The 25,469-nt window shown below is 44.6% G+C and overlaps 1 protein-coding gene and 1 long non-coding RNA gene across 3 annotated transcripts; one reads left to right on the top strand and one right to left on the bottom strand.

Moving 5' to 3' along the window:
- The first annotated feature begins 566 nt into the window (after window positions 1-566).
- On the top strand, window positions 567-15,862 carry UNC119 (unc-119 lipid binding chaperone). Of its 2 annotated transcripts, none has more exons than XM_061470074.1 (5): window positions 567-758; window positions 10,109-10,222; window positions 11,069-11,171; window positions 12,010-12,182; window positions 13,020-15,862. In XM_061470074.1, the coding sequence occupies exons 1-5, from the start codon at window positions 641-643 to the stop codon at window positions 13,130-13,132; spliced, it is 621 nt and encodes a 206-aa protein (XP_061326058.1). In that variant the 5' UTR covers window positions 567-640; the 3' UTR covers window positions 13,133-15,862. The 2 variants fall into 2 exon arrangements, with proteins under 2 accessions (XP_061326058.1, XP_061326059.1); XM_061470075.1 differs by lacking the exon at window positions 567-758 and adding an exon at window positions 8,163-9,039.
- On the bottom strand, window positions 7,678-21,923 carry LOC133277870 (uncharacterized). The gene is made up of 3 exons (XR_009746381.1): window positions 21,666-21,923; window positions 19,135-19,207; window positions 7,678-8,049 (listed from the first exon to the last, which is right to left on the bottom strand). It is a non-coding gene; the product is annotated as an uncharacterized LOC133277870 (long non-coding RNA).
- Window positions 21,924-25,469: the final 3,546 nt, after the last annotated feature.

Below are 25,469 nucleotides of genomic sequence, written 5' to 3'. Positions count from 1 at the left end.
GTTGGGGAGGCAGTTATGGGGCTGTATGAGGTTATGGCGCTGATGACACTGAGCAGCCCTGAGGAGAAGGACTTGGGGCTGTCAGTTCATGTCGGTCCCCATGACCTGGCTTCGGTTTGCGCTTGAGCCCAGAACCACCCCCCTTGTGCTGGGCTGCACCCGCAGAGCATGAGCAGCAGCTCAGGGGGGGATCCTGCCCCTCTGCTGCTCTATGGGACGACCCCCCCTGCAGTCCTGATCCAGCTGTGGGGCAGCAGCACAAGAGGGACGTGGAGCTGCTGAAGCGAGGCCATGGAGATGCTGCGAGGGCTGGAGCAGCTCTGCTCTGGAGCCAGGCTGAGAGAGCTGGGCTGGGGCAGCCTGGAGAAGAGAAGGCTCCTGAAGGGGAGACCTGAGAGCAGCTCCAGTGCCTGAAGGGGCTGCAGGAAACCTGGAGAGGGGCTTTGGACAAGGGATGTAGGGACAGGACAAGGGGAGACCGAGGTCTGTGCCCCCCGGGGCCGGGGGAAGCGCCTTCTCCTCCCGCGGAGGGGCTGGGCCGGGCGGGGGGCGGAGCGGCGATGCCCCTCCCGGTGCGGCGGGGCCGGCGGCGGCGCGCAGAGGGGCCGGGGCCGCTCACACCGGCAGTGGCGGCGGGGCCATGAAGGTGAAGAAGAGCGGCGGGGCCGGGGCGGCGGCGGCGCGCACCGAGGAGGAGCTGGGCCGTAAAGCGCTCATCGGGCCGGACGACGTGCTGGGGCTGCAGCGGGTCACCAGCGGTGGGTACCGGGGGTATGGGGTACCCGTAAGGTCTGGGTACCGCTAGGGACCATGGGATGCCGGACTTGGAGGGCTCGGGGCTGGGGATGCTGCCGTCCCCGATCATCCTCCTAGGGATGCACAAGCTGTAGAAGCCCCCTCATGCAGGGGTCAAAGCTGGTGAGATGCTGCTGGGTGCTCTCCTCATCACCCCTCTTCTCTGTCTGTGACCATGATGACCCCCACATCAGTGGGGCTGGGGGGTACCATCGAGGGGGGCTTCTCTGCAGCCCCAGTTTCCCTTTTCCCAGCATAGCATCACTGGTCTTGAGAGCATCCTCGGGAGCGTGGTGGTTGGGGGGGGGGGTGTGGGGGGGTGGTGTTTGTTGTGCTTGGCAGAATGATCAGACAGGACCAGGCGGCACAGCGAGCTGGGAGAAGGCATGTCCCAGCAATGCCCAGTGGTCTCCTGCCCCACTGCCCCCCAAAAAGGCATTTTTGCATGTCCAGGGCCCTTTTGGGTTGTCTCCGTGCTGGCAGCAGGTTGTGCAGGGGGAGAAGACTTGGGGCGGGGAGGGTGGAGCTGGTCTGGGTGTCCTGCTCTTTGCCTTGGAGCGCTCTGTGGCGTGGCGCTGGAGCAGGATTCGTGTCGCAGGCCAGGGCGAAGGATGCGGCTGCGGGTATCCGTGCGTGCAGGCAGCGCTGGGGGCCTGTGTGTGTGAGCAGGGAGGGAGGGAAGCCCTGCAGGGGCTCAGGAAAAGGGGTTGTGGAGGCTCCTCTGCTGGTGCAGGGATGCTCTGATGGGCTGCAGCAGTGGCCAGGCCCTCCGTGGCAGGGGGAGCCGTGCAGCAGCAGGCACTGGAGTGTGCTCAGAGGAGCAGTTAGATGGTGAAGCTAAGCACCGAGCACTCTGTGTGCTTGCTTCATGGTAGTGCCGTGTACAGGGGCTGCAGGCATGTGGCCACCCCATACCCTAGCATGGCATCGGTGTGAATGGTGCATGGCTCTTGGTAAGCTCATTCCCAATGTGCAGGCAGGGCTGAGATGGACACCTTGGCTTCAGAGCCCGGCTGGGAGCAAGGCTGGTGATTGCTTGTCTCTTCCAACCATGGGGCGCAGGGAAGATGTGAAATGCATGAGGGTATTTTGCTCCTCTTCTGCTGTAGGACTTGGTACAGGGAGTGCAATGGGTCGTGTCCAACAAGAGCCAGGCACTGTGCTGACCAGTGGGTAATGCCTTCCTATGGGAAATGCTGGGATGGTACACAGGAGCCAGCAAATGCTGTCTGCGCTGAACTCCTCAGTATGCATTTGGGGATATGGATATACAATACATCCACGTTGAGCATATTGTATCTGATCACTTGGGAATGTTCTGCAGCACCTCTTCTCAAGCTCAATTTTCCACCTGGTGGGTTTAGTACAGGGAGAAAAGGTACAAGAACGTTCTTCTGTCCCTTAACACATGATGGTTATTTGGGGCATTTGATGTCCTTTTCTCCTCTCCACACACCAGTGAGCTCCTAAAACAGATTGCCAAAAATACCAATGTGAAACTGTTCCAGTCTCCTGCTCCGAGCGGAGGATGCTGCAGGGAGGAGGAAGGAACAGACTGTAGGAGAGGCGTTCATGGCTCCCCCAGCCCCAGCCTCTCCCATGGAGATGCTGAGTTGGAGCAGACTCAATGTCCCATTTCAGCAACCCTGGGTTTGGTGCCCAAAGTTGTGGTGCTCCAGCTTGGAGTTGAAGAGGGGAGTTGGTGGTGGGGTTGCAGCAGAAATGTCCCGGTGTCCTGGACATCCTTTGCTGTTCCAGATGGAGTATAATTCATCTCTGTCCAAACTCATGGGGTGGTAACGTGTTGAGGGACATGTTAAGCCATGTGCTGCCCAGGGTCTGGCTGTAGTTTAACGTTGCTCCAGCAAACGAAGCCCAGGATAAACCATGCTAGAACAGGGCTTGGACTGCAGGGATGCTTACAGCATGAGTATCCTGTGTGTTTCTGAATGGCCTTCCAGCTTGAGTAGGGAGAGGCAGGATCCTGGCTACTGTATGGAGTGTGATACTCCATATAGGTCCAGGTCCAGAAAGGACTTCATAGCATGGCTGCCTGGCTCCGTGTTCACACCTAAGCTGGCCCTTGCAGCCCTGCATGTGCCTGGGGTGTGCTGATGGTGCAGATGCTCTTTTGGAGCCAGGGTTTGCTGTGTTATCCTTGCTCTGCCTGCTGTGGAGCTCCTCAATACTTCCTGATATAGGGGGTGAATCTGCTCCCCCTTCAGCCCTAGAAGAGCTGGGTCTCTCTGGAGCCAAGCTGCTGCTTATCATCACTGCCTGCTGACCAGGCAGCACATCAGCCCTGCTCTGGCATGTTGGGGCTAGGGAAAGCCCTTGCTGTTGCACCAAGAAGCACAGCTGGGCTTTCCCCTTCCAATAGGTAAATAATAGCTGATAAATGACCAAATAATGAGGCTGGGAGAGTGGAGATGCAGGATGTGGCTCTGTGGTGTAAGCATGTTTAGTGCTAACATGAAGGAACCCGGTCTGTGACCAGCCACAAGAGCCAGCTGGGTTCTGCTCTTAATGTTCTAATAAGCTTAAAGGGGGAGCTGTGCAAACTACCCTGCATATGCTGCATCCTTCCAATGCTCAGTTCCCCAGCAGCTCCAGGGTTGTCACGTTTCCGGGGTCCAGCCTCATGGATCTGGGATGCTACCTTGGAATATCTGTGCCTTTTGGCTGGGCTGGCCCTGGCCCTGCTCCAGCTGGATGAGGTGTGAGGCGAATGAGCCCTTTTCTTGGCAATTAGCAGGATTTGTGGCTTGCTCACACAACTGCGGTTACAAAAGGAGGAAAAACCTTAGGATGTGATTAATTTAAGATCATAAAGGAGAGGGGCAGAGCTCAGTTCAAATTGCAGTTAATTACTGAAGCAGCTGGAGGATTGGAGGAGTCTGCCTGCAGTGACTGGGATGTCGATGCCTGTGAATGCCATGTGCTGCCTTCTGGAGCCACCTGAGATGAGCTTAAGGCCAGGCTGGATGGGCTTGGAGCAAGCTGCTCTAGTGGAAGGTGTTGCTGCCCATGGCAGAGGCTGGAACTAGATGAACTTTAAGGTCCCATGCAAACCCTTCTATGAATCTATGAAAGCCTCTGCAAATCACAGCTTCAGGCACCTGGACACTTCATCTGTAATACTACGTGAGGGCTTACATTTTAAGCTTCATTCTAAAGCTTATTTTAGCAAAGCAAAGGGTTAAATAATTGATTACATACCTGGAAACAATTACAAAACAAAACCTAAAAATAAGGAAGAGGCACTTAATTATTTCTGAAACTAATCTCTTCCCTGAGCTGTCATTTAGGATTTCTCTGAGTCTTCTCTTAGCAGCTTTAGCTAAAGGCCAGCTTGGCAGAGGGCTGCCTCGATGGGTCAGTCAGGGTAGAGCCTTAATGGGTGACTTCCCTACCAGTAGCATTAACAGGAGGATGTGCAAGAAGCCCCTCCTGGACCATCACTTTTTTTCCCCCACTTAATTAGGGATATTTATTGTATTAGGAGCTGTGATTAGCTGGGGGTGTTTGTGATGAGGGTCTGAATCACTGTTCTGAGTTGTCTGGGGCTGTGGTGAGTTAAAGCATGTTGCTGTGTTGATTTCTGGTCACGGAGCGATACCCCAGAGCTGTGTCAAGCTGCTCTCACCACGACTCCTTTCCCCAGCAACACCACATATGTTGGGAACCCTTTCAAGGCTTTGTGATAACGCGCGGCTCGAAGTGTTGTGTAGATGAAGAGCTGTTTCTTTAGTAGTCTCACAGCACAATACGGGCTGTGAAGACCTCCAGGGGCTGCACACATGGTGTGTGTGTGTAGCGCAGTGGGTTCCTCCGTCTGCCAGTGCTGTGGGTTTGAGCCATTCCTGGTGGAAAGAGCAAAGATAAGAGTTCAAGTGGAAGTTCCCTGTTAAAGTCTAGGTTGGATGGGGCTTGGAGCAACCTGGTCTAATGGAAGATGTCCCTGCCTGTGGCAAAGGGTTGGGACTGGATGAGCTTTAAGGTCCCTTCCAACCCAAACCATTCCATGACTCTATAAGAGAGAAGCTGTGGCATACACCAGGGGAATCAGCCTGGGGCCTGATTGCCTTCTGTAAGAGCAAGGGGAGCTGATTTTGTTAATGTGCACATGGTTTCAGACTTCGAGTGCAATCAGCATGAACAAGGGGGCAGGAAAGGGTGTTTGGTTGCCTTGGGAATGGGAGAAGAGCAGCTCCATCCTTCCTCAGCAAGGCCTGGAGGACTGTGATCAAATGAATGGTGAGAGGGTGAAATCTGGAAAGCTTTAGCTAAAAAAAGATGGGAAAAAAAAAAGAGCAGGCTGCCACAAAAAGCAGAGCTGTTGAGCTGTGCAGCAGGACTCGGTGCATGGAGTGCTGCCAGCTGGATGCATTTTATGGGCTATAGGGACCTTGGTAAATGCCCCAGCTCAGAGCCTGAGCTGCATCCCTCTGCTCCATCCCCAGTGTTGGTCAGTGAATGTGGTGCTGTAGGGAAAATATCCCATGGGATCCTCCTAGCTTGAGCTTTTCAAAGCAGGCTCATTACTGAGATAAGCAGGAGGGCTGTAGGTACCTCCCTCCCTGCTTACCCCCAGTCTTCGCTTATGCAAACCCAATGGCTTTAGGACTGGAGTGGATCCTGACTGGCTTAGCTTGTTCTTCTGCCTTTATGGGCCTTGAACTGCTGAGACAGAGGGCAGGGGAAATGGTTTGGATATTTCTGTGATTGAACCCTGGTTGTCTAAGCAGACATATCAGCACTGCTTGAAACGTGCCCTGCCTTCCCCTCGGGGTCTTGCACTCTGTCCTGCGTCATCGCTCTGCATCTTCATGGGGTTCGTGCTATTTTTGCTCGCTTCCTTCTGAGACTCTTCAATCTGATAATCTGCTAATCTCCAGCTCCTGGCGATTCAGCTGCACTTGTCTTTGCTTTATACCTGGCTTATGTCTTGGGAGTTGTCTTCAAAATAGCTCCTGACCTTGTTGGCTAATGCGTGTTAAGAAAGAGGCCTGGATAGCTGCAGGAGCCTTCTCATTCCACACATTCTTGTTATTGCTTGTGGTGGAGAGAAATGCCTATTGCAAATCACTGCTGTTGCATTAGTTTCTTCTACAGCATCCTTATGACTTGCACCCATTTTTCCTAACCGGCTTAGGTTAGGAAAAATTAGGTTCTTACCCTAGGTACACTCTTTTTGTATCTGTGGGCTATTAAAGCCTTAAAATAGGAACCCAATCTGAGTTTACGCACTCTGATGAGCACTGCAGAAGTATCTGTAGTGTCTGTGAGGGGGGACATGTGCTTTGTCCTGGTGGCAGAGGAGAAGGGATCTTGACAGGAAAGTGCTGACCCTATTGCCCATGAACTCGTGATAAAATGTGTCTGGTGGGGTGGTTGTGATGGAAATCTGAAAATAGAGGATGGACTTTTAGCTTTCTCTGATGAGGATCAAACACTTAATCTCATCCAGTGGATAACTGAAATAACAGGTAGAGGGTAAGAGGAGAAAGTGCCTTCCTTAGCTGTCATCTTGTGTTATCTAGCACCGTATTATCCCTCACCTTTTGTGCTCTTTGGTAACACCATCTTGCTAAAATACACTGGCTGGAAATACACACCAGGGTTCACAGTGTACCATTGTTTGCAAGAGAATAGGCTGGGCATGCTCTCATTGTCTAAGGCTGTTTGGCCGGTTTCTGTTGCAATCTTGGCTGGTTTGGGGAGGGGAGGAAGGTTTCCTGGAGGAGAACCGGCTCTTCTCTGGGATTGTAAACAGGGAATGAGCATCCATTGTTTCTGATAGCAGAGCTAGAGATCTCTGAATGAAAGCCTTGCTATGGATTGCTGTCTGGGGGTTGTTTTGGAATCACTTTTTCGTACAAAGGGAATAGGAGAATTCGTGAAGGAATTTTCACAATCGCCTCTGCTGCTTCCTGAGACCACCACGGCGATGCTAGTTATGCTTCCAAACTCTTCAAAACCATGATAGGTCTTCAGATAGGGAATGTAGGTGCAGATCTTGGGGCGTGATACAGGGATTATGGGAATGAAGCTGCAGAGGCACCAGCAGGAATGTGTGATGTGAGAAGTAGCTGCTAATACCAGGGTTGGGCCAGTTGCAGGAGTTTACTGTGGAAACAAGTTCAACTCAGTTGGGAAACGTTTTCCAGGAAGTTTGGGGATGTGGGAATTCACCTGGCTTTAGGAAGGAGTAGGAAAAGCTCCTCTCTTGTGACCTGTTTTTGCACTAGTCAGTGTGAGTACTTCAGGACAAAAGCCAATCTCTTGGGTTTCCTGAGACCGGGCTGATATGTCCATCCCTTCGTTCATTGTTCACACTGTGCTCTCTATCACGCCTGAATGAGGAGAGCACTGAAGGCTTGTTCAGGGAGATACTGTCATTATTTGGTTCTTAATGGGGAAATCTGCTTCAGGAGGAGAAATGGAAGAAACAAGGAAACGTTCAGAGACCAAGCCTACTTTCCTTGCCGTGATCCCCTTCACTCAGTGGAGGTTTGAGCTGTCTAACTAAAATAGGCATGGATGCTGTCTCCACATCCCAAAGTGTGGTGACGGTGAATTAGGATAATGAAAGCACATGATGCATTTAAATGCGTCATGGAAGTGTGGGCAACTGGGCCCTACAGGAGTTTAAAAATAAGTCTGTTTGGGATGAGATTAGCAAATTTGACAGTGCTCAGCAAAGCAGAAGTACCCACCAATTGCAAGCAGCCTGTTCCCAGTCACACCTTCCAGTGTAGCTGTGGGATTCTGTAATGCATTGGGGGGGAGAAAACCCAGCATGTGGCTACTTTGATTTTTGAACAGGAATTGCAGCAAGCAAATGCAATACAGACAGAAAGGAATATATATATATATATATATATATACACATCTCTTTGTTTTTCCTGCTAGGAGACTGGGCACTGCCAGAGGAGGAAAACCACTTGATTGCAGTATTTTGGCAGCTGATCTTCCCAGATGTCATCCAGTTAGACACTGGCATGTTGACTTAAAACCCCAAATAGGTTTAAAATATTAAGGTTTAAAATATTTTCAGTGCACAGAAAGAGTTGGGGTGAAAACATCAATGAGCAGGAGCCTGGTGGGGCTTGTGTCCAGGGTTGACTCCTCTTTGGTGGCTCTGCTTGGCTCTCCTCTCCTCCAGATGAGTCATGGACACTGTTACTGCAGCAACGCTGCTGCCAAGCAGGGGGATAAAGCTGTTGCCATGGTGCTGGATGGGCAGGAATTCTGCAGGAGTAAAACCACTTAATAATTAACTTGCAGACAAGCGCAGCCTCAGACTTGCCTGCGTGCTCGAGGGAAGGTGTCCTGGGCTCCCGGGCGACTGAACCAGGCTCTAGTTCAGCCCCTCACTGGTCTGAGTTTGGTCGTGGGCCAAGGGAAGCCAAGCTGAGGCCATGGGAAGCTGCTCCTGCTCTTGCCAGTTTGTGCTTGCTGTTTGGAGCAGGGGAAGCTGTGGGATGGGTGAAGGATTTGGGATGGGTGATGAGTTTAGAACCCGAAGTCATTGTGTAGTTACAGGACATCTACCTGAGGACTGCTGAACCTCAGGGCTTAAGGCAATGGGTTGATACAGATTTCTGTTCCATCTCCTCCTCTACTGTTAAAAAGAGGATTTTTGTGCTGTTTTTAGGCGATTCTGTCTGACATTAGTGCTTTCTTGTGGTAGTGAGAAGGTTGAGCTTTTATCTTGCTCTCCCTGACAGCTTGGGTACTGGTGTTAGTTTTCCTTTGTGCTGTGTTGACAGGAAAGGGAAACCTCCCTGCCAAATGCCAGAGATGCTTTGAACACAGTCCTCTCCCTTAAAGGCGAAACCTTTGAGTGTTCACCCGATGGTGGTGATGATGGAGAGCAATAAAAGTGTCCAGAGAGTACATTTAACACCTCTGTCCCTTGTACTGGTGAGCGCTTGGAGTGTTCTCCGAGTTGAGGAGATTTGCAAAGAATAAAATGCTTCTAGGAAAGCAGAGGTGCCGGATGTGCAGTTCATGCTAGGAGCAATCTTCCCCAGTGCTGACTACAGCTATCTTTGTCTCTCCCTGCAGAGGGACCTGATTGCTGTAATTACACATCCCAGCATGAGGGCCTCGCTGTCTGGTACTTGCAATGTGTGGCCTTTAGGATCTTCTCTTACTACACCACAGCAATCTTTTATTAACTCCTTATCTATGGGATGTGCTAACCACTGCCCTTGAGCAGTAACCCCCAACCATGATGTAAGATTTGTTATACCCAAGTAAGGGTTGTGATGGGTTAGGTGTGATCTCTGAGTAACAGATCGCACTTTGTTTTCAGATCGTCAATGAATAAGCCTTAAGTGGATGGGTGTATCTGAATTTTAGGAACCGGAAAGCAGACAGGAATAAGTGATTAACTCAGACTAGCAGCAGGAATTAGTAGCCGAGAAAGGGTTTAGAATTAGAATGTTGAAGCATTACTTTCACCTTAGAACCTCCAAGTCTCCTGCAATCTGCAGACGCACAGTTGGTCAAAAGCTAACCTGGCTTGTATCCATACCTTTATTTAAATGCATTTATTTAGGATAAAGGAAGTTACTGGAGCTGCTTTCTGTGCTTGTATGTGCAGTGAAAATGAAGTACCACTGCTCTTTACCCAGAAAGGAGGCTGGTACCCTGATCAGGAAGCTGTCTCAGGGCACAGCAAGACTGAAGCCACAAACAGTGTCTTTGTCCCAGAGATACCAGCTCTGGTGGAAGCAGGGAAGGGCTTCGTTCCCAGACTGTTTTCCTACTACAGAGAAAAGCTTCGACACCATTTTCAGTGCTGAAGAAGTAGAATCCTTGCCTGGGACAAGCATCAGTGGAGAGAAGAGGCCATCCTTTGTCTGCAGAGGGCTGGAGATAGGGAAGGTGGCACAAGGGAGGACACTCCTGTTCCAGTTAAGTGCAGCTTAGTGGTCACAAAGCTGCTTAGCAGTTGTGTTCTGCCAGAGGGCAGTTTTTAAACCAGGCAAAGCCTCTTACACAGAAAAAGGGTAGGATTTGATGGAGGTGCTGACTGTTCTCGATGCCCCAAGGAGAAACGGATGCAGAAGATGCTGGCATAGGGTTGGGAAAAGGTGATGACCTCCCTGTCCTGTCCAAGCAGGGCGGTGTGAGCATTCAGACCTGAGACTGTCTTCATAGACATCACTTTTGCATTACAAACAGTAGCAGTGGAGATGCCTTTGGGCCGCTCTCACTGCTGGCTGTGACCTTTAAAGAATAGCCAGAAATACCTTGGTAACTGTGGGCAGCCTTCATTTGTATTTCCTTTCCTCTGCAGATTATTTGTGCACTCCAGAGGAAAATGTTTACAAGATAGACTTCACCAGGTTCAAAATCCGGGACATGGAATCTGGCACAGTCTTGTTTGAAATCACCAAACCAGCAGCTTCAGGTGAGTGCACACACAACATATTTTCACGGCCAAACCAATGCTAGTGTCTGCTTCCTTTTGCCTTTTCCTACTCATTTTTCTCCATACATTTCCCCAAAACAGGAGGTGCTCTCAGCTGCAAGAGGGTTAGAGGCTCAGCCTGCACCAGAAGTATCATTCAGGTGTCCTTTTGTACCAACACAGTGAACAGAGCTCATTGCTGCTGTAGTCATGACTGCCATCTGTGATGAGAAGGGACAGATGGGTGTTGTAAACAGAGACAGAGGAGGAGGAGGAGGTCACCGCGTGTTCGTTTCATGCTTGTTCATCAGTTTGAGTCTCCCTGTACATAGTTTAACATCTTTCCCTCAGGATCAGGAAAATGGTATTTCCAAAAGGGAAAATATCAACTGTGCAAATTACACAAATGGAAAGTTTGCCTTTTTTTTTTCTTCCCTTTTTCATAATTTTTCAGTGTTAGTTATAACCATCAAAGTGTTACCTATTGCCAGTGGTAATAAAACCCTAGGGCAAACATTCTTTTCCTGATCAAGCACTCTTCTAAGAAGGTTTCTGGAAGTTCTCTGTAGCTTGTAGCTGGCAAACCAGACATGCTAAGCTGAAACGGCTTGTTCAGTGTCATACTGCAGTCCTGAATCAGAGGTGGGAGCAATAAATCACTTTAGAACAGAAGAAGTGCATCAAACCAAAGGGCCATCCTCTGTCTCGGAGTAACCAGCAGTTGGTGCCTTCAAGAGGATCAGGCTTCCTCAGAAGAGCTTCCTGGCTTTTATGACTCAATAACGTGTGACTGCAGGCATTTTCACTGGGTTTCTGTTTCTCAGACTTGCCTTTGTGCTTTTCCAGAACGTGAACACAATGACAGGAAGGACATTGATCCCAATGCTGGACGGTTCGTTCGCTATCAGTTTACTCCAGCTTTTCTCAGACTTCGGCAAGTGGGAGCCACGTAAGTAATTGCTCCTGGGCTGCATTTTCTAGTACAGGAAACAACTGAAATCCTATTAAAAAATGGCTCTGGCTTGTTGATCCTGTCAGGAAGTTGATTTAATGGGGACCTTGTGTTGTTAGGAGGATTTCCAAGCCTCTTTGCTGGGTGCTTTGCTTTCTCCATCCCTTTAGCTTGTTTATTTACCTCTGGAATAGGCATGGAGTTGAAGAGATTCATGCTCAAAGGTGCAAAATAAGGTGGACAGACTACCAGATATTCCAGTGCTTTTCTGTGCATTATAGTTTGTCAGAGGCTCTGCCAGCTTTGGAAGATACTCTGCAGCCTTCCCCGTTGCATTCCCAAAGAGCCATTAATCCATAGATGCACGTGAAATGGTGAAGTAATGTTTAATGCTTTATGTACTCAAATGATCTTTGATGTGGCTGGTAGCGCTGCTTGCATCCATCAATGAAACACACCATGGAGATTTGGCTTTTTTTTTAGTGCCCACCCAAATAAGTTGTATAAAACCCCACAGTGATAAGGAACTGGTAGTCAGTGGTAGTGAAGTGCCTACAGTGTAGCTGGAGGGATCTTTCCTTCACTGCAAATGAGTTTAATTGTAAAATTGTCTTGCATGTCTTTTGAGTGAAAAGAATCAGACTATAGTATAACCTATGGTTTGTAATGCTCTGTTGCGCCCGTGTAGCTTTAAGAAAAGATAATGGTTTGGTTAGTACCATTGCTTTATGTTTTTGGCTGGTGTTTGTTTTACAAGAGCTCTCTTCTACCTTTCAGCAATGGTTGCAAATCTTGCTTAAGTGAGAAAGCTCATTGCAATCTTCTTCTTTTTCAGGGTGGAGTTCACAGTAGGAGACAAACCCATTAATAACTTCCGCATGATTGAGAGGCACTACTTCCGGGATCAGTTGCTTAAGAGCTTTGATTTTGAATTTGGGTTCTGCATCCCCAGCAGTAAAAATACTTGTGAGCACATCTATGAGTTCCCACAGCTCTCCGAGGATCTCAGTAAGCTCTTTAATTACTGGGTGACCACACAGTGATGCTAATCTCAGTGTTTTGAGCAAGCCCTTTCCTAAAAGCTGGCTGTAGAAAGCGGGTAGGAAGAAGACTTCCAGGTGCTTTTGCATCTGTGTTAATACAGATTTTGTCTTCTAGCAGCATGTATCTCATCACCCACCAGACAGTTGCTGGGAGGCTTCAGTGTCAGGGTGTAAAAAAGATAATTGCGTTATAAAATAACCAAGAAAAAGAGGATTAAAAAGACATTCAATGAATGGATAGCTTAAACATTATGTTCTGGTTTAATGTTTGATGTGCTGCATTGACAGCTTGAGAGGTTTTAGTAGGAACATAACTTTTATTTTCTCTCCTCTCTTTTATTTTCTCTTCCTCTTTACTTCTTAGCAGCGGTACTAAATCTGTGTGATCTTAATGCTCTTTCACAACCCCTAATCACTTATGTCAGCACTAATATTGCAGCCTGTGGAGAAAACAGCAATGCCCTTCTGCTTACTTGTTGTAACACCTGAACCAGTTTCTTTTGAGTTGCCATTTAAAAGCAAAAGCAAATCCTCGGTCCAGACTCCAGTGTTACTGTTTTGAGGTTAGGTAAAGCACATACAATTTGTACGGCGCCTTAATATACTTTGATTGTGTTTGAGTTATTTAAAAGATGAATGTCAGTGAACGGTTTGGTAGGTCCCTAGTTTGGTTTTGAGGGTTTGCTGTGATCTGAGCAGTGCTATTAAATGTAATGAAACCCCGTGCAGGATGTTGCCCTCAGTGAGGCTTCTGTGGAACATGATTAATTTATATATATCCTTTTATTCCGCCCCCCTGCAGTTCGAGAGATGATCCTGCATCCGTATGAGACACAGTCGGACAGTTTCTACTTTGTAGACAACAAGCTTGTGATGCACAACAAGGCAGATTATTCATACAGTGGAGGACCTTGAGCACAGGATGGGCAGCCAACCCACGCTGGCCTTCCCCTTCCTATCGAAGCCGTCAGGGATAGCAACACCTCCAGTTCCGTTGCCTACAACGTCAGCTGGACAAGGATCCACAACCCAAGGACTCTTTGCCACAGTAGGAGTTTCATGACTAAATTTGCCAGTCTCATCGTTTTTGAGCTTTGAAGCAGACCCAGTTCTTCAGAACTTTAAGCGGTTCTAAATGGTCTTTGGATACCACTTCCCTAAGTTCTTTCAGTGTCTGCTCTGCAAATGGCCTTGTGGGACCTGAGGGATTTTGCCCTAATTCTGTGGATTTGTGTTCTTGCCCTCAAATATCTGTTAGGACTTGGTTGCTTTCATAAAGAATGTGATCTGAGAAACCACCTGAGTGGATGGATGCAAATGCAGAGTCCTGTTGATTTGTTTCTCTGGGTCAATTTCTCTTGTACACCCCATTGAAAATGTCAAGTGTAACATCTTATAAAAGCAGGTTTCACCTTTAGATTAGTTCTCAAAAATTGGTATTTCATCCTTTAGTTTTGGTCCTTCTAGTAATATTCTGTTTAATGGCGGAGACACTGAAACTCCCAGTGAAGACTGATAGTTCAGTGATAGGGCTGTTTTAAATCAGGTACTGTCCTTTTACATTTCAGATGAAGGCAAAAATAGCCTTGAGGGTTTTTAACTTCCATAAGCATTTTCCACTAATTTCAGTTTTTGCAAACTGATTGCAGAATAATCAGGAAAATTGGAAGGATTTTAGCTTTATTTAACATTTTTACATAGCTAACATGCAGCCTATTTGTGCTATGTGTTTTCCACGTCTATTTTCTTTCATCTCTGCTCAATACTAAGATAAGGGCTTCAGCACTGCTTGTTAGAGCAATGCTTTCATTTGTCTAGGGCAGTTGGAGAGTGCTGGAATTTCCAGTTTTCCATTTGTATCTGAATTTGAAGAATGTTATGAGGGTGTTTTCCCTTTGTTAAAAATGTTTTGCATTGGGTATTAATACAGGTGAAACAGTAAGTCTAATAATGTCAGACTTACTGTCTTAACATTAAGTCTAGTGTAACAGTAAGCTTATAACGTAGGACTTTATGCACAGCAAAAATTGAGCAAGAGCTCTCTTTTCAAACTCTAAGAAGTTCAAGACCATTTTTTCCCAAGTTTCTCAGCATGTGCTTCTTAGAAATGCAAAGAAGTAGCAGTATCAAAGGAGTAAATTAGTGTATGCAAAGCAAAAGCTGAGAAGGCTGTGGGGGATAGTCTGCTGTCATGAAACCCTTACTCTAAAGTTCAGTTCACTGATACTTTAAACCAATAAAAGGCAGTTGCAGTTTGTAGATATTTCTATAAATACTTGATGTCTCCATGTCTAATTCTGTGAGTTGAAGTGGAACATTCTATGTTAGCCTCAGATAGGTGTGATTGTAATGATTTTTATAAAATATCATTTCCAGTCGTGATGAAACATCTTTCTAGGCACAGCTGAGTGGAACTGCAAATGGTTCCAGCTGTGGCTGTCTGCCTAAGAGCAGGGAGGGTTTCGTGCTCTATCTGGGCTTGTGGTCACTATTAAATGTGTTACCATTTGTATTTGGCTTGGCTTTACTTCTGAGAGAAGATTCAGTTTTCTAAAGGAAAAGCAGTGAGTTTAGGGTACAGCACAGTTTTTTTTTAAGAATCATAGCTAAGAAAGTACATAAAGTTCACTAATTTTACACAACTAGTATCTTGTAATTAGCACAGCAAGACTTGTATTTATCACTAGTTTTTGTTTCTAGTGTGTTAAATCATGCATTAGCCTACAGCTTACCTGAGAGTAAAAGAATTTTCTTGTTATTTGTATGATGCTTTGAACTCCTGATCAGTAAGTTTTATAGCACAATAATTACTAAAGGTGAGAATAGCTTGCAAAAGTCTAGGTCTTTCCCCCAGCCTGCTGGTTTTTTTTGCATCAGAGCTGTTGAACTATCTATGTATTTAATGACATTCTGCAAGTTTAAGTATTTATGAATCTTGTTCCAACTCTTGAAGGAGAAAAGACAGCGATTTGAAGACAAGGCAGCTCGTGTGTTTACAACTAGCACCCCGTACAAGTTTTTTTGGGGTATCTTTCAACTCTCACCTGCTGTTTGTCAGAATCATTTCTGTGCATAAGATTTTCAAAGCTGTCTAGCAATGGTGCTTGCCCCGGCTTGCCAGTCATACGTTTGTTTTTTCAAATGTATCGATGTTTTAAACAGAAATATAAATCTTGGTATATTTGTGGTGAGAGCAGTTGTACTTTGGTGCAGATTCTTGGGTTATTGTACTGAGTATCCTCTCTGTACAGCTGATCTGAGAGAGTCATCTTCTTTTTTATGCTACCTCCTTTTAAGACTTTGGACTTCAAGACCAAAAGTAATTTCATGAAAGTATTACTGTGATCAACAGAAACCTGAGTGGTAGATGTGCCCCTTTAAAAATGAACCTAGAGTAAGTTACCGTGTTCCCAATAGCGCAGTATGCTGCTGAATGGACTTCTTGACACTCTGCATTTTGTGGTAGGTTTGAGGTTAAGAGGTTTAACTACCTGCTGCTGCTCTCCTGGATTCTGCTGTTCTGATAATTCAGGTTCCATAGGTAATAATTTCAGGCCAACAGAGAATTCAGTGTGAATCAGATAGGAAATATTTTATTGAGTGAGTTTGTTGTCTTCTATTACTAGGAATACTCTAAACCGGGAACAAATAAATTTCTACCTATTTTAGCTTTAGCTTTTCAGTTTGAAGAATTTTACTTTGTTTTAAAAAGTCCCTACAGTTCACTGCAAATAACAGGTCCAGGTTCTTAAACCACAGCAAATGACAAAACTTTCTGTGGGGAGCGTAATGAAGGTGCTTTTTAACTTATTCTACTACAACAGTTGCCACTGTTAATCTCTCTGTTTCACATAGAAACACTTTGTTAGCATCTTTTTAAGGTCACCTACACCCATGTTTACAAACATGTGGGAATCACTGTCCAAGGGAAAGGTGCCATTCCTTTCTCCTTGCTTATGCAGCAGTATGTGTAGGGTTGACAAGAGCCATTGTATTGTGTACATAAACAGCACTAGAAGAAGAGTGTTTCTTCAAAGACTTGTGCAGTGCAGTTGCTGTTTTAATGCCACTTCTGTCCTTGTTTTGCATTGAAACTATATGCAATATTTAATGTTAAAGGCCACGATTTGTACAGCACTGAACAGCAACTTCTGAAATGGAGCTGAGAGCTCTCAGGTCAGCTGCAGAATGAAACCCACAATTTTTTTTCCCCCTTGAATTGGCAGCTGATTTTTATTATAAACCGTTTGAAAATCAAATTTTAACAGGATTGTTCACAGGAGAATTTGTTAATCTCCTGGACTAGTTATTGCTTTGTATTTTAATATGAATCATTACTGGGTTTACTTTGGAAGTTCATCTCCAAAATCACCATATATTGGCTCTGGAAAGAGAATTCTTCGTATTTAAAAAACTATTTTAATTAGCACCACGGCTCTGTTTTAACAAAGCAGTCAGGAAATTCAGGATCTGCCTTTCTGAAAGTGAAAGAAAACATCTTAAGAGCTAACCAAGATTATCTGCTAATAATGACTTGCTGTTTCCTGTCATAAGACAGGATTAGACGTGTACTTTATGAGTCAATCTTGGAAAAAGAAACTAAGTCTCTGTGAGTGCTAACAGTGACATAATTTTTCTGAGACAAGGAAATTATAACTCAACACATTCTTCTGCTTTCTCAGTTTTGGGTTCCTGTGAACTTCAGGGGTTTTAAAGAAAAGCACCAGTAATACACTTGTGGTTAACTGCCATGCTCGTAGTCTGTCTCTATGTCTTCTTTTAGAGCAGAGTAGCGTGGCTGTGTGTGAAATACTGCAGGCTACCAAGTTCCAAATGCCTTCATTTTGAGCAAACAGTCTATTAGAGTTTATTGAGAAATAGTGCTACATGTTGAGCCCTAAAAACTAAATTCCAATCTTCATGACAAAAATTAAAGGTAACTCTTATTCATGCAAAGATGATTTGTGGTCTAATTAAGGTAAGAAAAGGCTGATACCCAACTTGTGTACTTAGTATTATAAAACTGTTCTGTTCATTATTCATAACTTGAAAAAATATGGTTAACAGCTCTATTTTAATTAGATCTGGCTAGAAATTAAACTATAGATTATTGCTTATTACAAGGGCAAGAAAAGAATTTCATCTAAATGGAACCACGAGCTTTAAGGTCATGGTGAATGTGTAATGCTTTTTCTCTTGAGTTTGAGATATCTGGTAATACCCATTAGCAGTTCTTTTCCATACGCCCCCCCCCTTCCATAAGCACTAAGTTTATACAAATGTTTTAATATTAATCAGATATTAAATCTCACTGACAGCTCGTATAATTTTCTAAAGGTGGAGAGTGTGGTACTCTAGGCCTCAAGCTGTAGCTTGGTTGTTTTCTAAATCATAGCCTGACTAAGCAGGTGAAATTGTGTGTTTTTGTATCTGTTCACAAGCTGTAGTTAACTGCCTCCCTAGAATCACTGTGTTAATGCCTGCTGTGATGTCTGCTTGTGTCTTAATGCTACACTGAGAAAACCTGTTTGAATGTGACATTGACTTTTTTTGCATAGAATCAGAGGTGTCTGCATTAAAATGTATTTATAAAAAATATATTTTTTGTGGAAGGAAAGTAGGATTCTAGTTAATATACCACTGGGGAAAAAATGTTAGGAACATTTTTATCCAGTTCATTTATAATTCTTTGTATCTTGTTAGTTACCTGATTTGTTTCCTATAAGAACATCCACTGTGGCCCATTTCGAGGCAATGCAATGCACTGTTATGCAGAGAATCTGGTTTTCAGAAAACTGGGAGTCTTTTGTTTCCTTTTGGGACAGTAGGAAACTGAGTAGGTTGCCAGGAGAGAACCTTGGCACCGAACCCACTTCTGTGGCTTTGGCTTCAGTAACTAGTCTGCCTGACTTGTTTGCAGCTAGATAAGTAGCGAGAGCCAATATTGAGACTTCAGGATAAAGAAAATTAGATGCTACAATTTAGTCTTCCTGTAGGAGAAGGGGAGTACTGAAATGAATTTATACAAGGATAAAATAGGGAGTACACTTGCCTAAAATGATTTAATATTGGCAGCTTAGTCATCAATGTGCATCCTAGGGAATCTGCTTAACTTTTTCCATTACCTTGGAAAACGGTTACAAACCATGTCACTTTCATCAGCAAGTGTTTCCTCTCCTGTAACAAACTGCAAAATGTAAGAAAGCTCAATAAATGATTGATCCTAGACATGAGGGTGGCTGTCTATTTCATTTAAATATATTAACACATGAAAAAACCTCCAATTTCCATTTCAGATGTCTTCCATCCATAACAGAACTCCAGTTTTGTGCAAATGGATGTAACCAGCTTCACTTTCTGGTGGTTATAAACTGAGCAACACACATGCGAAAACTCTGCAGTGGTTTGTGTAGTTACAAGAGTAAAACAATTACAGGAAAAGGGTTTAAATGGGATTCAGCTTTCTAATATACAGAAATATCTTGGGGCATACATAACTAAATGATTTTCAAAGTACATGAACAGAACTTTGGAGTTCACAGATGAGTTGTGCACCAGGTTGTGCTTTTTTTGGTTCCGCAGACTTACAGGGGATGCCTTAATAACACTGTATCAGCAGAACAATTCCTGTGTACAGGAACTTGGGGAAGAACAATATTAATACAAGGCTTTAACTTCTGGATTATTACTTGGAGCTGCATGAAATACCTGCTCCGTGTCCTGCAATAAGGTGGTGACCTTGAGTGCAGGTTGCTAACATGCCTGGTTTTCAGGTATCACTCATCTGAAATCTGGGATGAAGATATCAGTTCTCTTACTCAGGCTCTTGTAAAGCAGAGGATAGTTTCTGGTTTTGCCTGTACAGGTTCTCTGTGGTTAGATGCTCTCTTCTGATTAAACTTAACTTTCGGAATTACCTGAATAACTGGAAGCATCAGGTCTATTTTCTGAGACTTCTTGAAAGGACTGGATACTGATTTCACTGAACACCTAAAGAGATGAGATAGCAAAATCAGTCCTAATAACTCCAATAAGCAGGCTAAAACCTCTCTTTGATGCTCGAGTCTCCTTGAAAAACTTTTGGGGTTCAAGAGAACCTTTAAAAAGTAAATCCAAATTTCATTCAAAAGAAAATTTCCCAGTGTTCAATGTCTGCCAAAAATATACTTAGTTGGTATGTCAGTGTCATTTATTAATAAATATGCCTAATCATCCTGGAGATGTTCTGTGCCTCTCCTCTGATTCTGATTTCTTATGGTACTTATCAGCTGCTTAGCTACTGTGGAAAATCTGACGTGTTCACACCATGCTTCTAATTCTTCTGTCATTGTCCAAGGGCATTCATCTATCTGCGACTTGCATTCCCTTAACATTTCTTAACTGTAGTAGGAACATTTCCCAGTGATATAGTACTCCAAGTTTCCCAATGTAAACCTGTAAGACAACATATCTTATTTTTAAAGGAAGCTTTAGAGATTAAAGAAGTCTGCCATTGCATGCTAGGGTAAAACAAAGGTATTTATTCAACCTATTTAAGCCCACAAAAAGGGGTGATTACTTCACAGAGATAACTTTTTATCCTTAACCAGTGCTGTACAAGAACTTAAAATAGGAGGTGAAATTATGCTGGGTAATGTATTTTAATTAAAACTACAAAGAGAATTTAGGTAGGTAGAGCATAATTGCAGCTGGATGATTCCCAGCCATTATTTTGGAAACTGACAGGGGACCTTCAATAACAAAGGCCTGTTTTATTTAAAAATAATGAAATTATTTTAGGAGAGGGTGTAAAGCATGTTAATGAAGCTTGCACATGAAAGAGATTTGTAGCAAGGAATAAAAACAGGCAGGGAAGTTACAAACAGCAATATAGCGAACACATAATGAAATTTACTTTAGGAAAGGAAGTTAATACATGAGGGAGAGATGAGTTCCAAATGCTTTCGGTTCTTCCTTTGCTGCTGAATGACAGAATGAATCAGAATAGCAGACTGGGTATTTTATAATCTTTATAGTTTAGCTGTAGAGTAAGAAATCATTCCAGATAATGATTTATTGGAATATGCTGCGTTTACTGTATTTCCTTGGGGAGTTAGGCATGCAGCTGTACTTGCGTGCAATAGCAACGCTTGGCCAAAGGGAAACTGGCAGTAATAGGTAAAACCTTCAGTAAAATATCAAGCTGTCACGTTTATGTGTCACTTGCTAGCCCTGTGCGTGGTGTAAAGTGTATTCCCTCAGGCATGCAGCCAAGCAAAGGAAGAGGGGTACAAAGCATCCTTTGAGTGTGTGCACGCAGACCCAGTTTTGGCTATGAAAGGTGCTACATGCACCAGACCTGAAAGCTAGAAATACCCAGGACCTATTTGAGTTAGAAAACCCCCCAAAACTCAACCCCAAAACACTTCCTTCATGAATGATGCTGTGAAAGGCATGGTTTTGATTTCCCAAACGCATACTTTAACACCCTTACACGTAACTGTCTAATTAAAAGCTGGCTGCTTTGCTGGCTGCAGTTTCACAATGCAGGAGAACGCAGGGTACAGGGTGTCCCCTGAAATTAAAGCGTGCAGGGAGACGTGATTATACATTCAGAGGAAATAAAACTTTCTGCCCCAGACAGACCAAGCCTCTTTAGCACCAGGACAACACACACTTTTTAAAGTCATTCCCTGCCTGGAGCTAATCAGCTGGCATTTGGCAGTAACTTGAATTTGACTTAACAGTCCAAAGCTGTTCTTTGCAGTGACAAATACACACACATGCTTCCTGCAGCTCCCTGGCAAGGAAGCACAAACCCAAGTGTCACCACTGAGATAAGTTTTAAAGGCTATTATCTCAGCTAATGTTTGAATTTCTCTATGAGAAGCTAAAATGAGGATAAACAGGGCAAGTTCAGGTTGGATATAAGGGAGACTGAGATGAGCTCTTAGGCAGAAGCTCTTCCCTGTGAGGGTGCTGAGGCGCTGGCACAGGGTGCCCAGAGAAGCTGTGGCTGCCCCATCCCTGGCAGTGTTCAAGGCCATGTTGGACACAGGGGCTTGGAGTAAGCTGCTCTAGTGGAAGGTGTCCCTGCCTGTGGCAGGGGTTGGAGCTGGATGAGCTTTAAGGTCCCTTCAACCCAACCCATCCCATGATTCTATAATTTCCACAGCTAAAAGCAGAGCACTTTATCTTATTAGATTAACCGGATAGTTGGTAAAATATTTTTTTCCCATTTTGGGTTTGGTTGGTTTTATTTGTGATGTTCTAAAGTCACGGAGTTAAAGGTAAGCATAATAAATGCCTCTAGTAATCGTCTTAGCCCAGTGCCTCAGACGGGCACGAACACGCTGGGCTTATTCATGTTGAAATTAAATCCTTCGGTGAGAGCTGGAATTCTTTGTTCACCCAAATCATGTGAATTCCCTTCTTTAGCTTGTGTTTTTTGTTACTGGCATGTTTCTACCTCAGAGCTCAGCCACTCACAGCCACTCTTCCAACAGCACAGATCTGCTCAGCCGCCTCCATGGAGGGTTAAGGAGAAAGAAGCCTGTAGGAAACGCAGAGCCACACCTGCCTTGGGTTGAGTTTATTGCTCATCCCCTTTCACCTCCACCTCCCAGCGCACCAAACGCGCCTTCCCCGGCGCCATGAGGCGAGGCACGGCCCTTCCCGCCCTCAGCTGTGAGGCAGCGGCTCACGCCCAACGGCTCTTCCCGCCCTCCTGTTCAAATCCCACTCAGCAGCCAATCAGCGGGCGCTGGGCGCCCTTCGCTAACGGTCGGCGCTGCCGCCCTGAGGTGGCTGCTGTTTTCGGGGCTCGGTGGCCCTTTCGCCGGGCTGGTCGCCCTCCTTTCCTCGCTAAAGGCGGTGGGATACGGTGGAACGGCGGCTTGGCAGCTCCCTGAGGGCTGTGGGAAAGTGGTGCTGGCGAAAATCACCTCCACACTGCTTAAGAGGCTGTCCCCGCCCCTGCTCATCTGACGTGATTGATTTCCCAGTGACGATGGTGTGGATAAGGAACTTGGGTAATCTGTCTAATGTGATGGTGTTGGTTGTGCAGTTGGGCCTAGTAGGTCTTGTCAGGAATAATGTTTAGGGGTTATATTTGTCTCTTCTGTGCCCAGGTCAAAAATTAATAGATTCATAGAATCATAGAATAGTGAGGGTTGGAAAGGACCTTAAGATCATCCAGTTCCAGCCCCCCTGCCATGGGCAGGGACACCTCACACTAAACCATCTTACCCAAGGCTTTGTCCAACCTGGCCTTGAACACTGCCAGGGATGGAGCATTCACAACCTCCCTGGGCAACCCATTCCAGTGCCTCACCACCCTCACAGGAAAGAATTTCCTCCTTAGATCCAATCTAAACTTCCCCTGCTTAAGTTTTAACCCGTTGGCCTTGTCCTATCACTACAGTCTCTAATGAAGAGTCCGTCCCCAGCATCCTTATTGGCCCCCTTCCTATTCGGAATAGGAAGCCTTCAGTTCTTCAATACAATGATGTGTTTTGGTGCTTTGTTATTCACTGGGTGAATTACGGAGGTTTAATAGCAACCTGCTCTAGTGAAAGGTGTCCCCGCCCATGGCAGGGGTTGGAACTGGATGAGCTTTAAGGTGTCTTCGACCTAAACCAGTCTGGGATTCTATGATTCAGCTGCAGTTTGCTTATTGGCATTTATTGGCCCTGAGGTGTGCCATATGCTTTCTGTGCATAAAATTGGTTTGCCTTGAAGTTGGTGCGAGCTCAGTAGTTCTTGGAAACTAATTCCAGTGTTTGTTGGCATCTCATGGGCCTTGATTAAGAGAGGTTCAGCCCAGAAAAGGCTGCTGGGTTGTTCAGCTTCCTGCTTGCCTCTGAGCCCTTTGCTGTATGGAGCCCAAACTGAGAAATCTGTGCTAGGAAGACACCCAGACTTCATGTGGAGGTAGCAAAAAACTAAAACATTGTTATTATAGAAGGCTGAAGAGCACGGACTGCTGGTTTCCCACTGCCTCCCACTGGTGAGGGCTCTTGTCTGATGGTGGCTTCATGTTGGTGCCTGGTTGCTGCGATCTGTCAGTTTATCCTCCAGTCAGTGTTTGTTATATTGGTATTTGATAGCTGAGATTTTTCATCAATGGGAAGCACCCAGGGGAAACAAATCCAATGTGCATAAATGGTGTTCCCGCTGCTGTTTATTTTCAGGATGTCAGTGTTTTCAGTGCAAACAAGTTTTGTTTCTTTGCCTGGATAAAAATAACTAAAAATGCCATTTCTGCTTCTAAAAGGACTGGATTTAAATTTTATTTAAATTATATTTATATTTAATTTTATTGACTTATTTCATTATTTTAGTGAAGAGCAAATCAGTCCTCAGTTCAATCTTTGCTGTGGCCAGAAGTGGGAAGTGCTGCCATAAAGCTTCCATTTCCATTATGGCAGTGAGGGGCTGCATGGGAAACCATACAGCTCTGCTTCAGCTCCTGGATGGTTTGGTTTTGTTTGTGTTGGACCAGAAATGGATTAAGGGGTTAGAAAAAGCTTGTGGGGAAGTATTTACTGGTTTTAACACTTAGTAGCCTAAACACAAGCATACACACATGTATCTGGAAGCCTGAAATATACAAAAAGGGCATCAGCACCGGTAAGTCCTGGAATGCAAATACTTAATTCAGCCAGTAGTTTAAATTTACTTGGAAGTGCCAATAGGTCAGTTTCACTTTTATTTTCAAGCTTTGTGTACAAAGTTAGAGATACAAAGTAACACTGACTACTTGTATCTGTTTCATAATGCCTATTAATCACTGTCTGGTTTAAGCAGCTCAGTGCTGAGCCAGGGTTTTGAAAGATGGTGCAAAGATATGAATGTATCTGACAAGAGCTGTATCAACAGAAGCAAATGCATCTTCAGAGGTGATGGTTTTATATCAAGAACAGGAAAACGTGTGGGAGGCAGCCTGCTTTAGGCAGGAGTCTTGTAACAGTAAATTTGGGAACATTAAGTAGATTTAGGTATGTCAAGCAAAAAGGGCTTGAAAACATAGTTCCAATAGAAATTGCTATTACTTGAATTTTCTGAAGTCACTACACAATATTTTCTGAAACATACAATAAAAGAATACATGTTAAACTATTGAATCCTAATCTTTAGAATGCAATTTTTTCCTAATCGTATGTTGAGGAGGGCAACAGTGAACACTTTCTTCTGCTTAGAATTGAGAGATTTTTATGGTAATTATATTTCAGATTTTGGTGTTTATTTTTTTTTACTCCTGACAGAAATAGCTGTTTGCATAATGTGTTTGGTTTAGGCTGATGAAGCAAACATCATTGGCCTTAGAAAGCTTCATTCCTTTCCTTCTTCCTTCCCCTGTTTTCAGTGTCTTACTTAAAATGGTCTTTAATGCAAATGTATCTGCAATAGATTTGCAATGTGTGCAAAAGACTTATTTTACAGGAGGTAGGAAGTGAGGTGTCAGCAGCTCTTAAAGTTCTAGGAAAATGTTTGCTGTGCTATCAGGGGCTGTAAAAAATGATATTAAAAGTATGCAATAAGAATTGCACAAGATAAGGATCTTTCTTCTATATAAACTTCAAGTAGTTAAATATTTTTTTACCTTCTTTAAAAAATGATTGTTCCAGAACTATAATTTACAGCATGACTCTTTCCTCATGCACCCATATTTCAATTTCCATGTGTACCAGAATTGCTAATGCTAAACTGAAGCAAGACCAGAAAATTCTAGATGGAAGAGCCTGAAGGGGGTGGGAAGGAAAACCCAGAGGGTTTATGTTAGTTAACTTGCAGTCTTTGTTTTTAACATGACTCTTTTTTAATATAAATCATTACATGATTTTCCTTAGAACTTCTGTGAAATGTCCAACCATATTAAAATGGAATTCACTGGAGAAAATAAGGTGCTTAGAATAAATAATTTTATATAGGGATGACAAACTTTTCTTACGTAGATACAGTATGTCAAAGAAAATCAAGCAAAACAAAAGAAAAAAGCTTTTAAAGTGGTTTTTTTTTTTTGCCCCTTTTGTTCTTTGTCTGTTCAATCTTCAAAGCTTATTACTAAGAAAAATACGGAATGCAGCATGACATGTAGATTTCTTCCTCTGTTTCTCCACCTTGTGATCATGTGCATGGTATGTTTTGGTGTATCTGAGAGAATGCCCTCCACCTGTTCAGCATAGATCGTGTAGTATCTGAATGATACATATGAATTTACAAATGAGTGAATTGCTGTACCCATAAACTAGAAATCTTTAACACAGAAAAA

This window comes from Pezoporus flaviventris, unplaced genomic scaffold (genome assembly GCF_033815535.1).
Source record: "Pezoporus flaviventris isolate CSIRO_AGI_PZ_B2104156 unplaced genomic scaffold, CSIRO_AGI_Pfla_v1 ptg000063l, whole genome shotgun sequence".
NCBI classification, from domain to species: Eukaryota; Metazoa; Chordata; class Aves; order Psittaciformes; family Psittacidae; genus Pezoporus; species Pezoporus flaviventris.
Note: the sequence above shows the minus strand (reverse complement) of the source record. Positions and strands in the feature narration are given on the sequence as shown.

Bases quoted from the DNA above. Each gene is read 5' to 3' on its own strand.
- UNC119 (XM_061470074.1), top strand. From the start codon at position 641: ATGAAGGTGAAGAAGAGCGGCGGGGCCGGGGCGGCGGCGGCGCGCACC. The intron at 10,223-11,068 runs GTGAGTGCACAC...GTGCTTTTCCAG, and splicing joins CACCAAACCAGCAGCTTCAG to AACGTGAACACAATGACAGG. The intron at 11,172-12,009 runs GTAAGTAATTGC...CTTCTTTTTCAG, and splicing joins CTTCGGCAAGTGGGAGCCAC to GGTGGAGTTCACAGTAGGAG.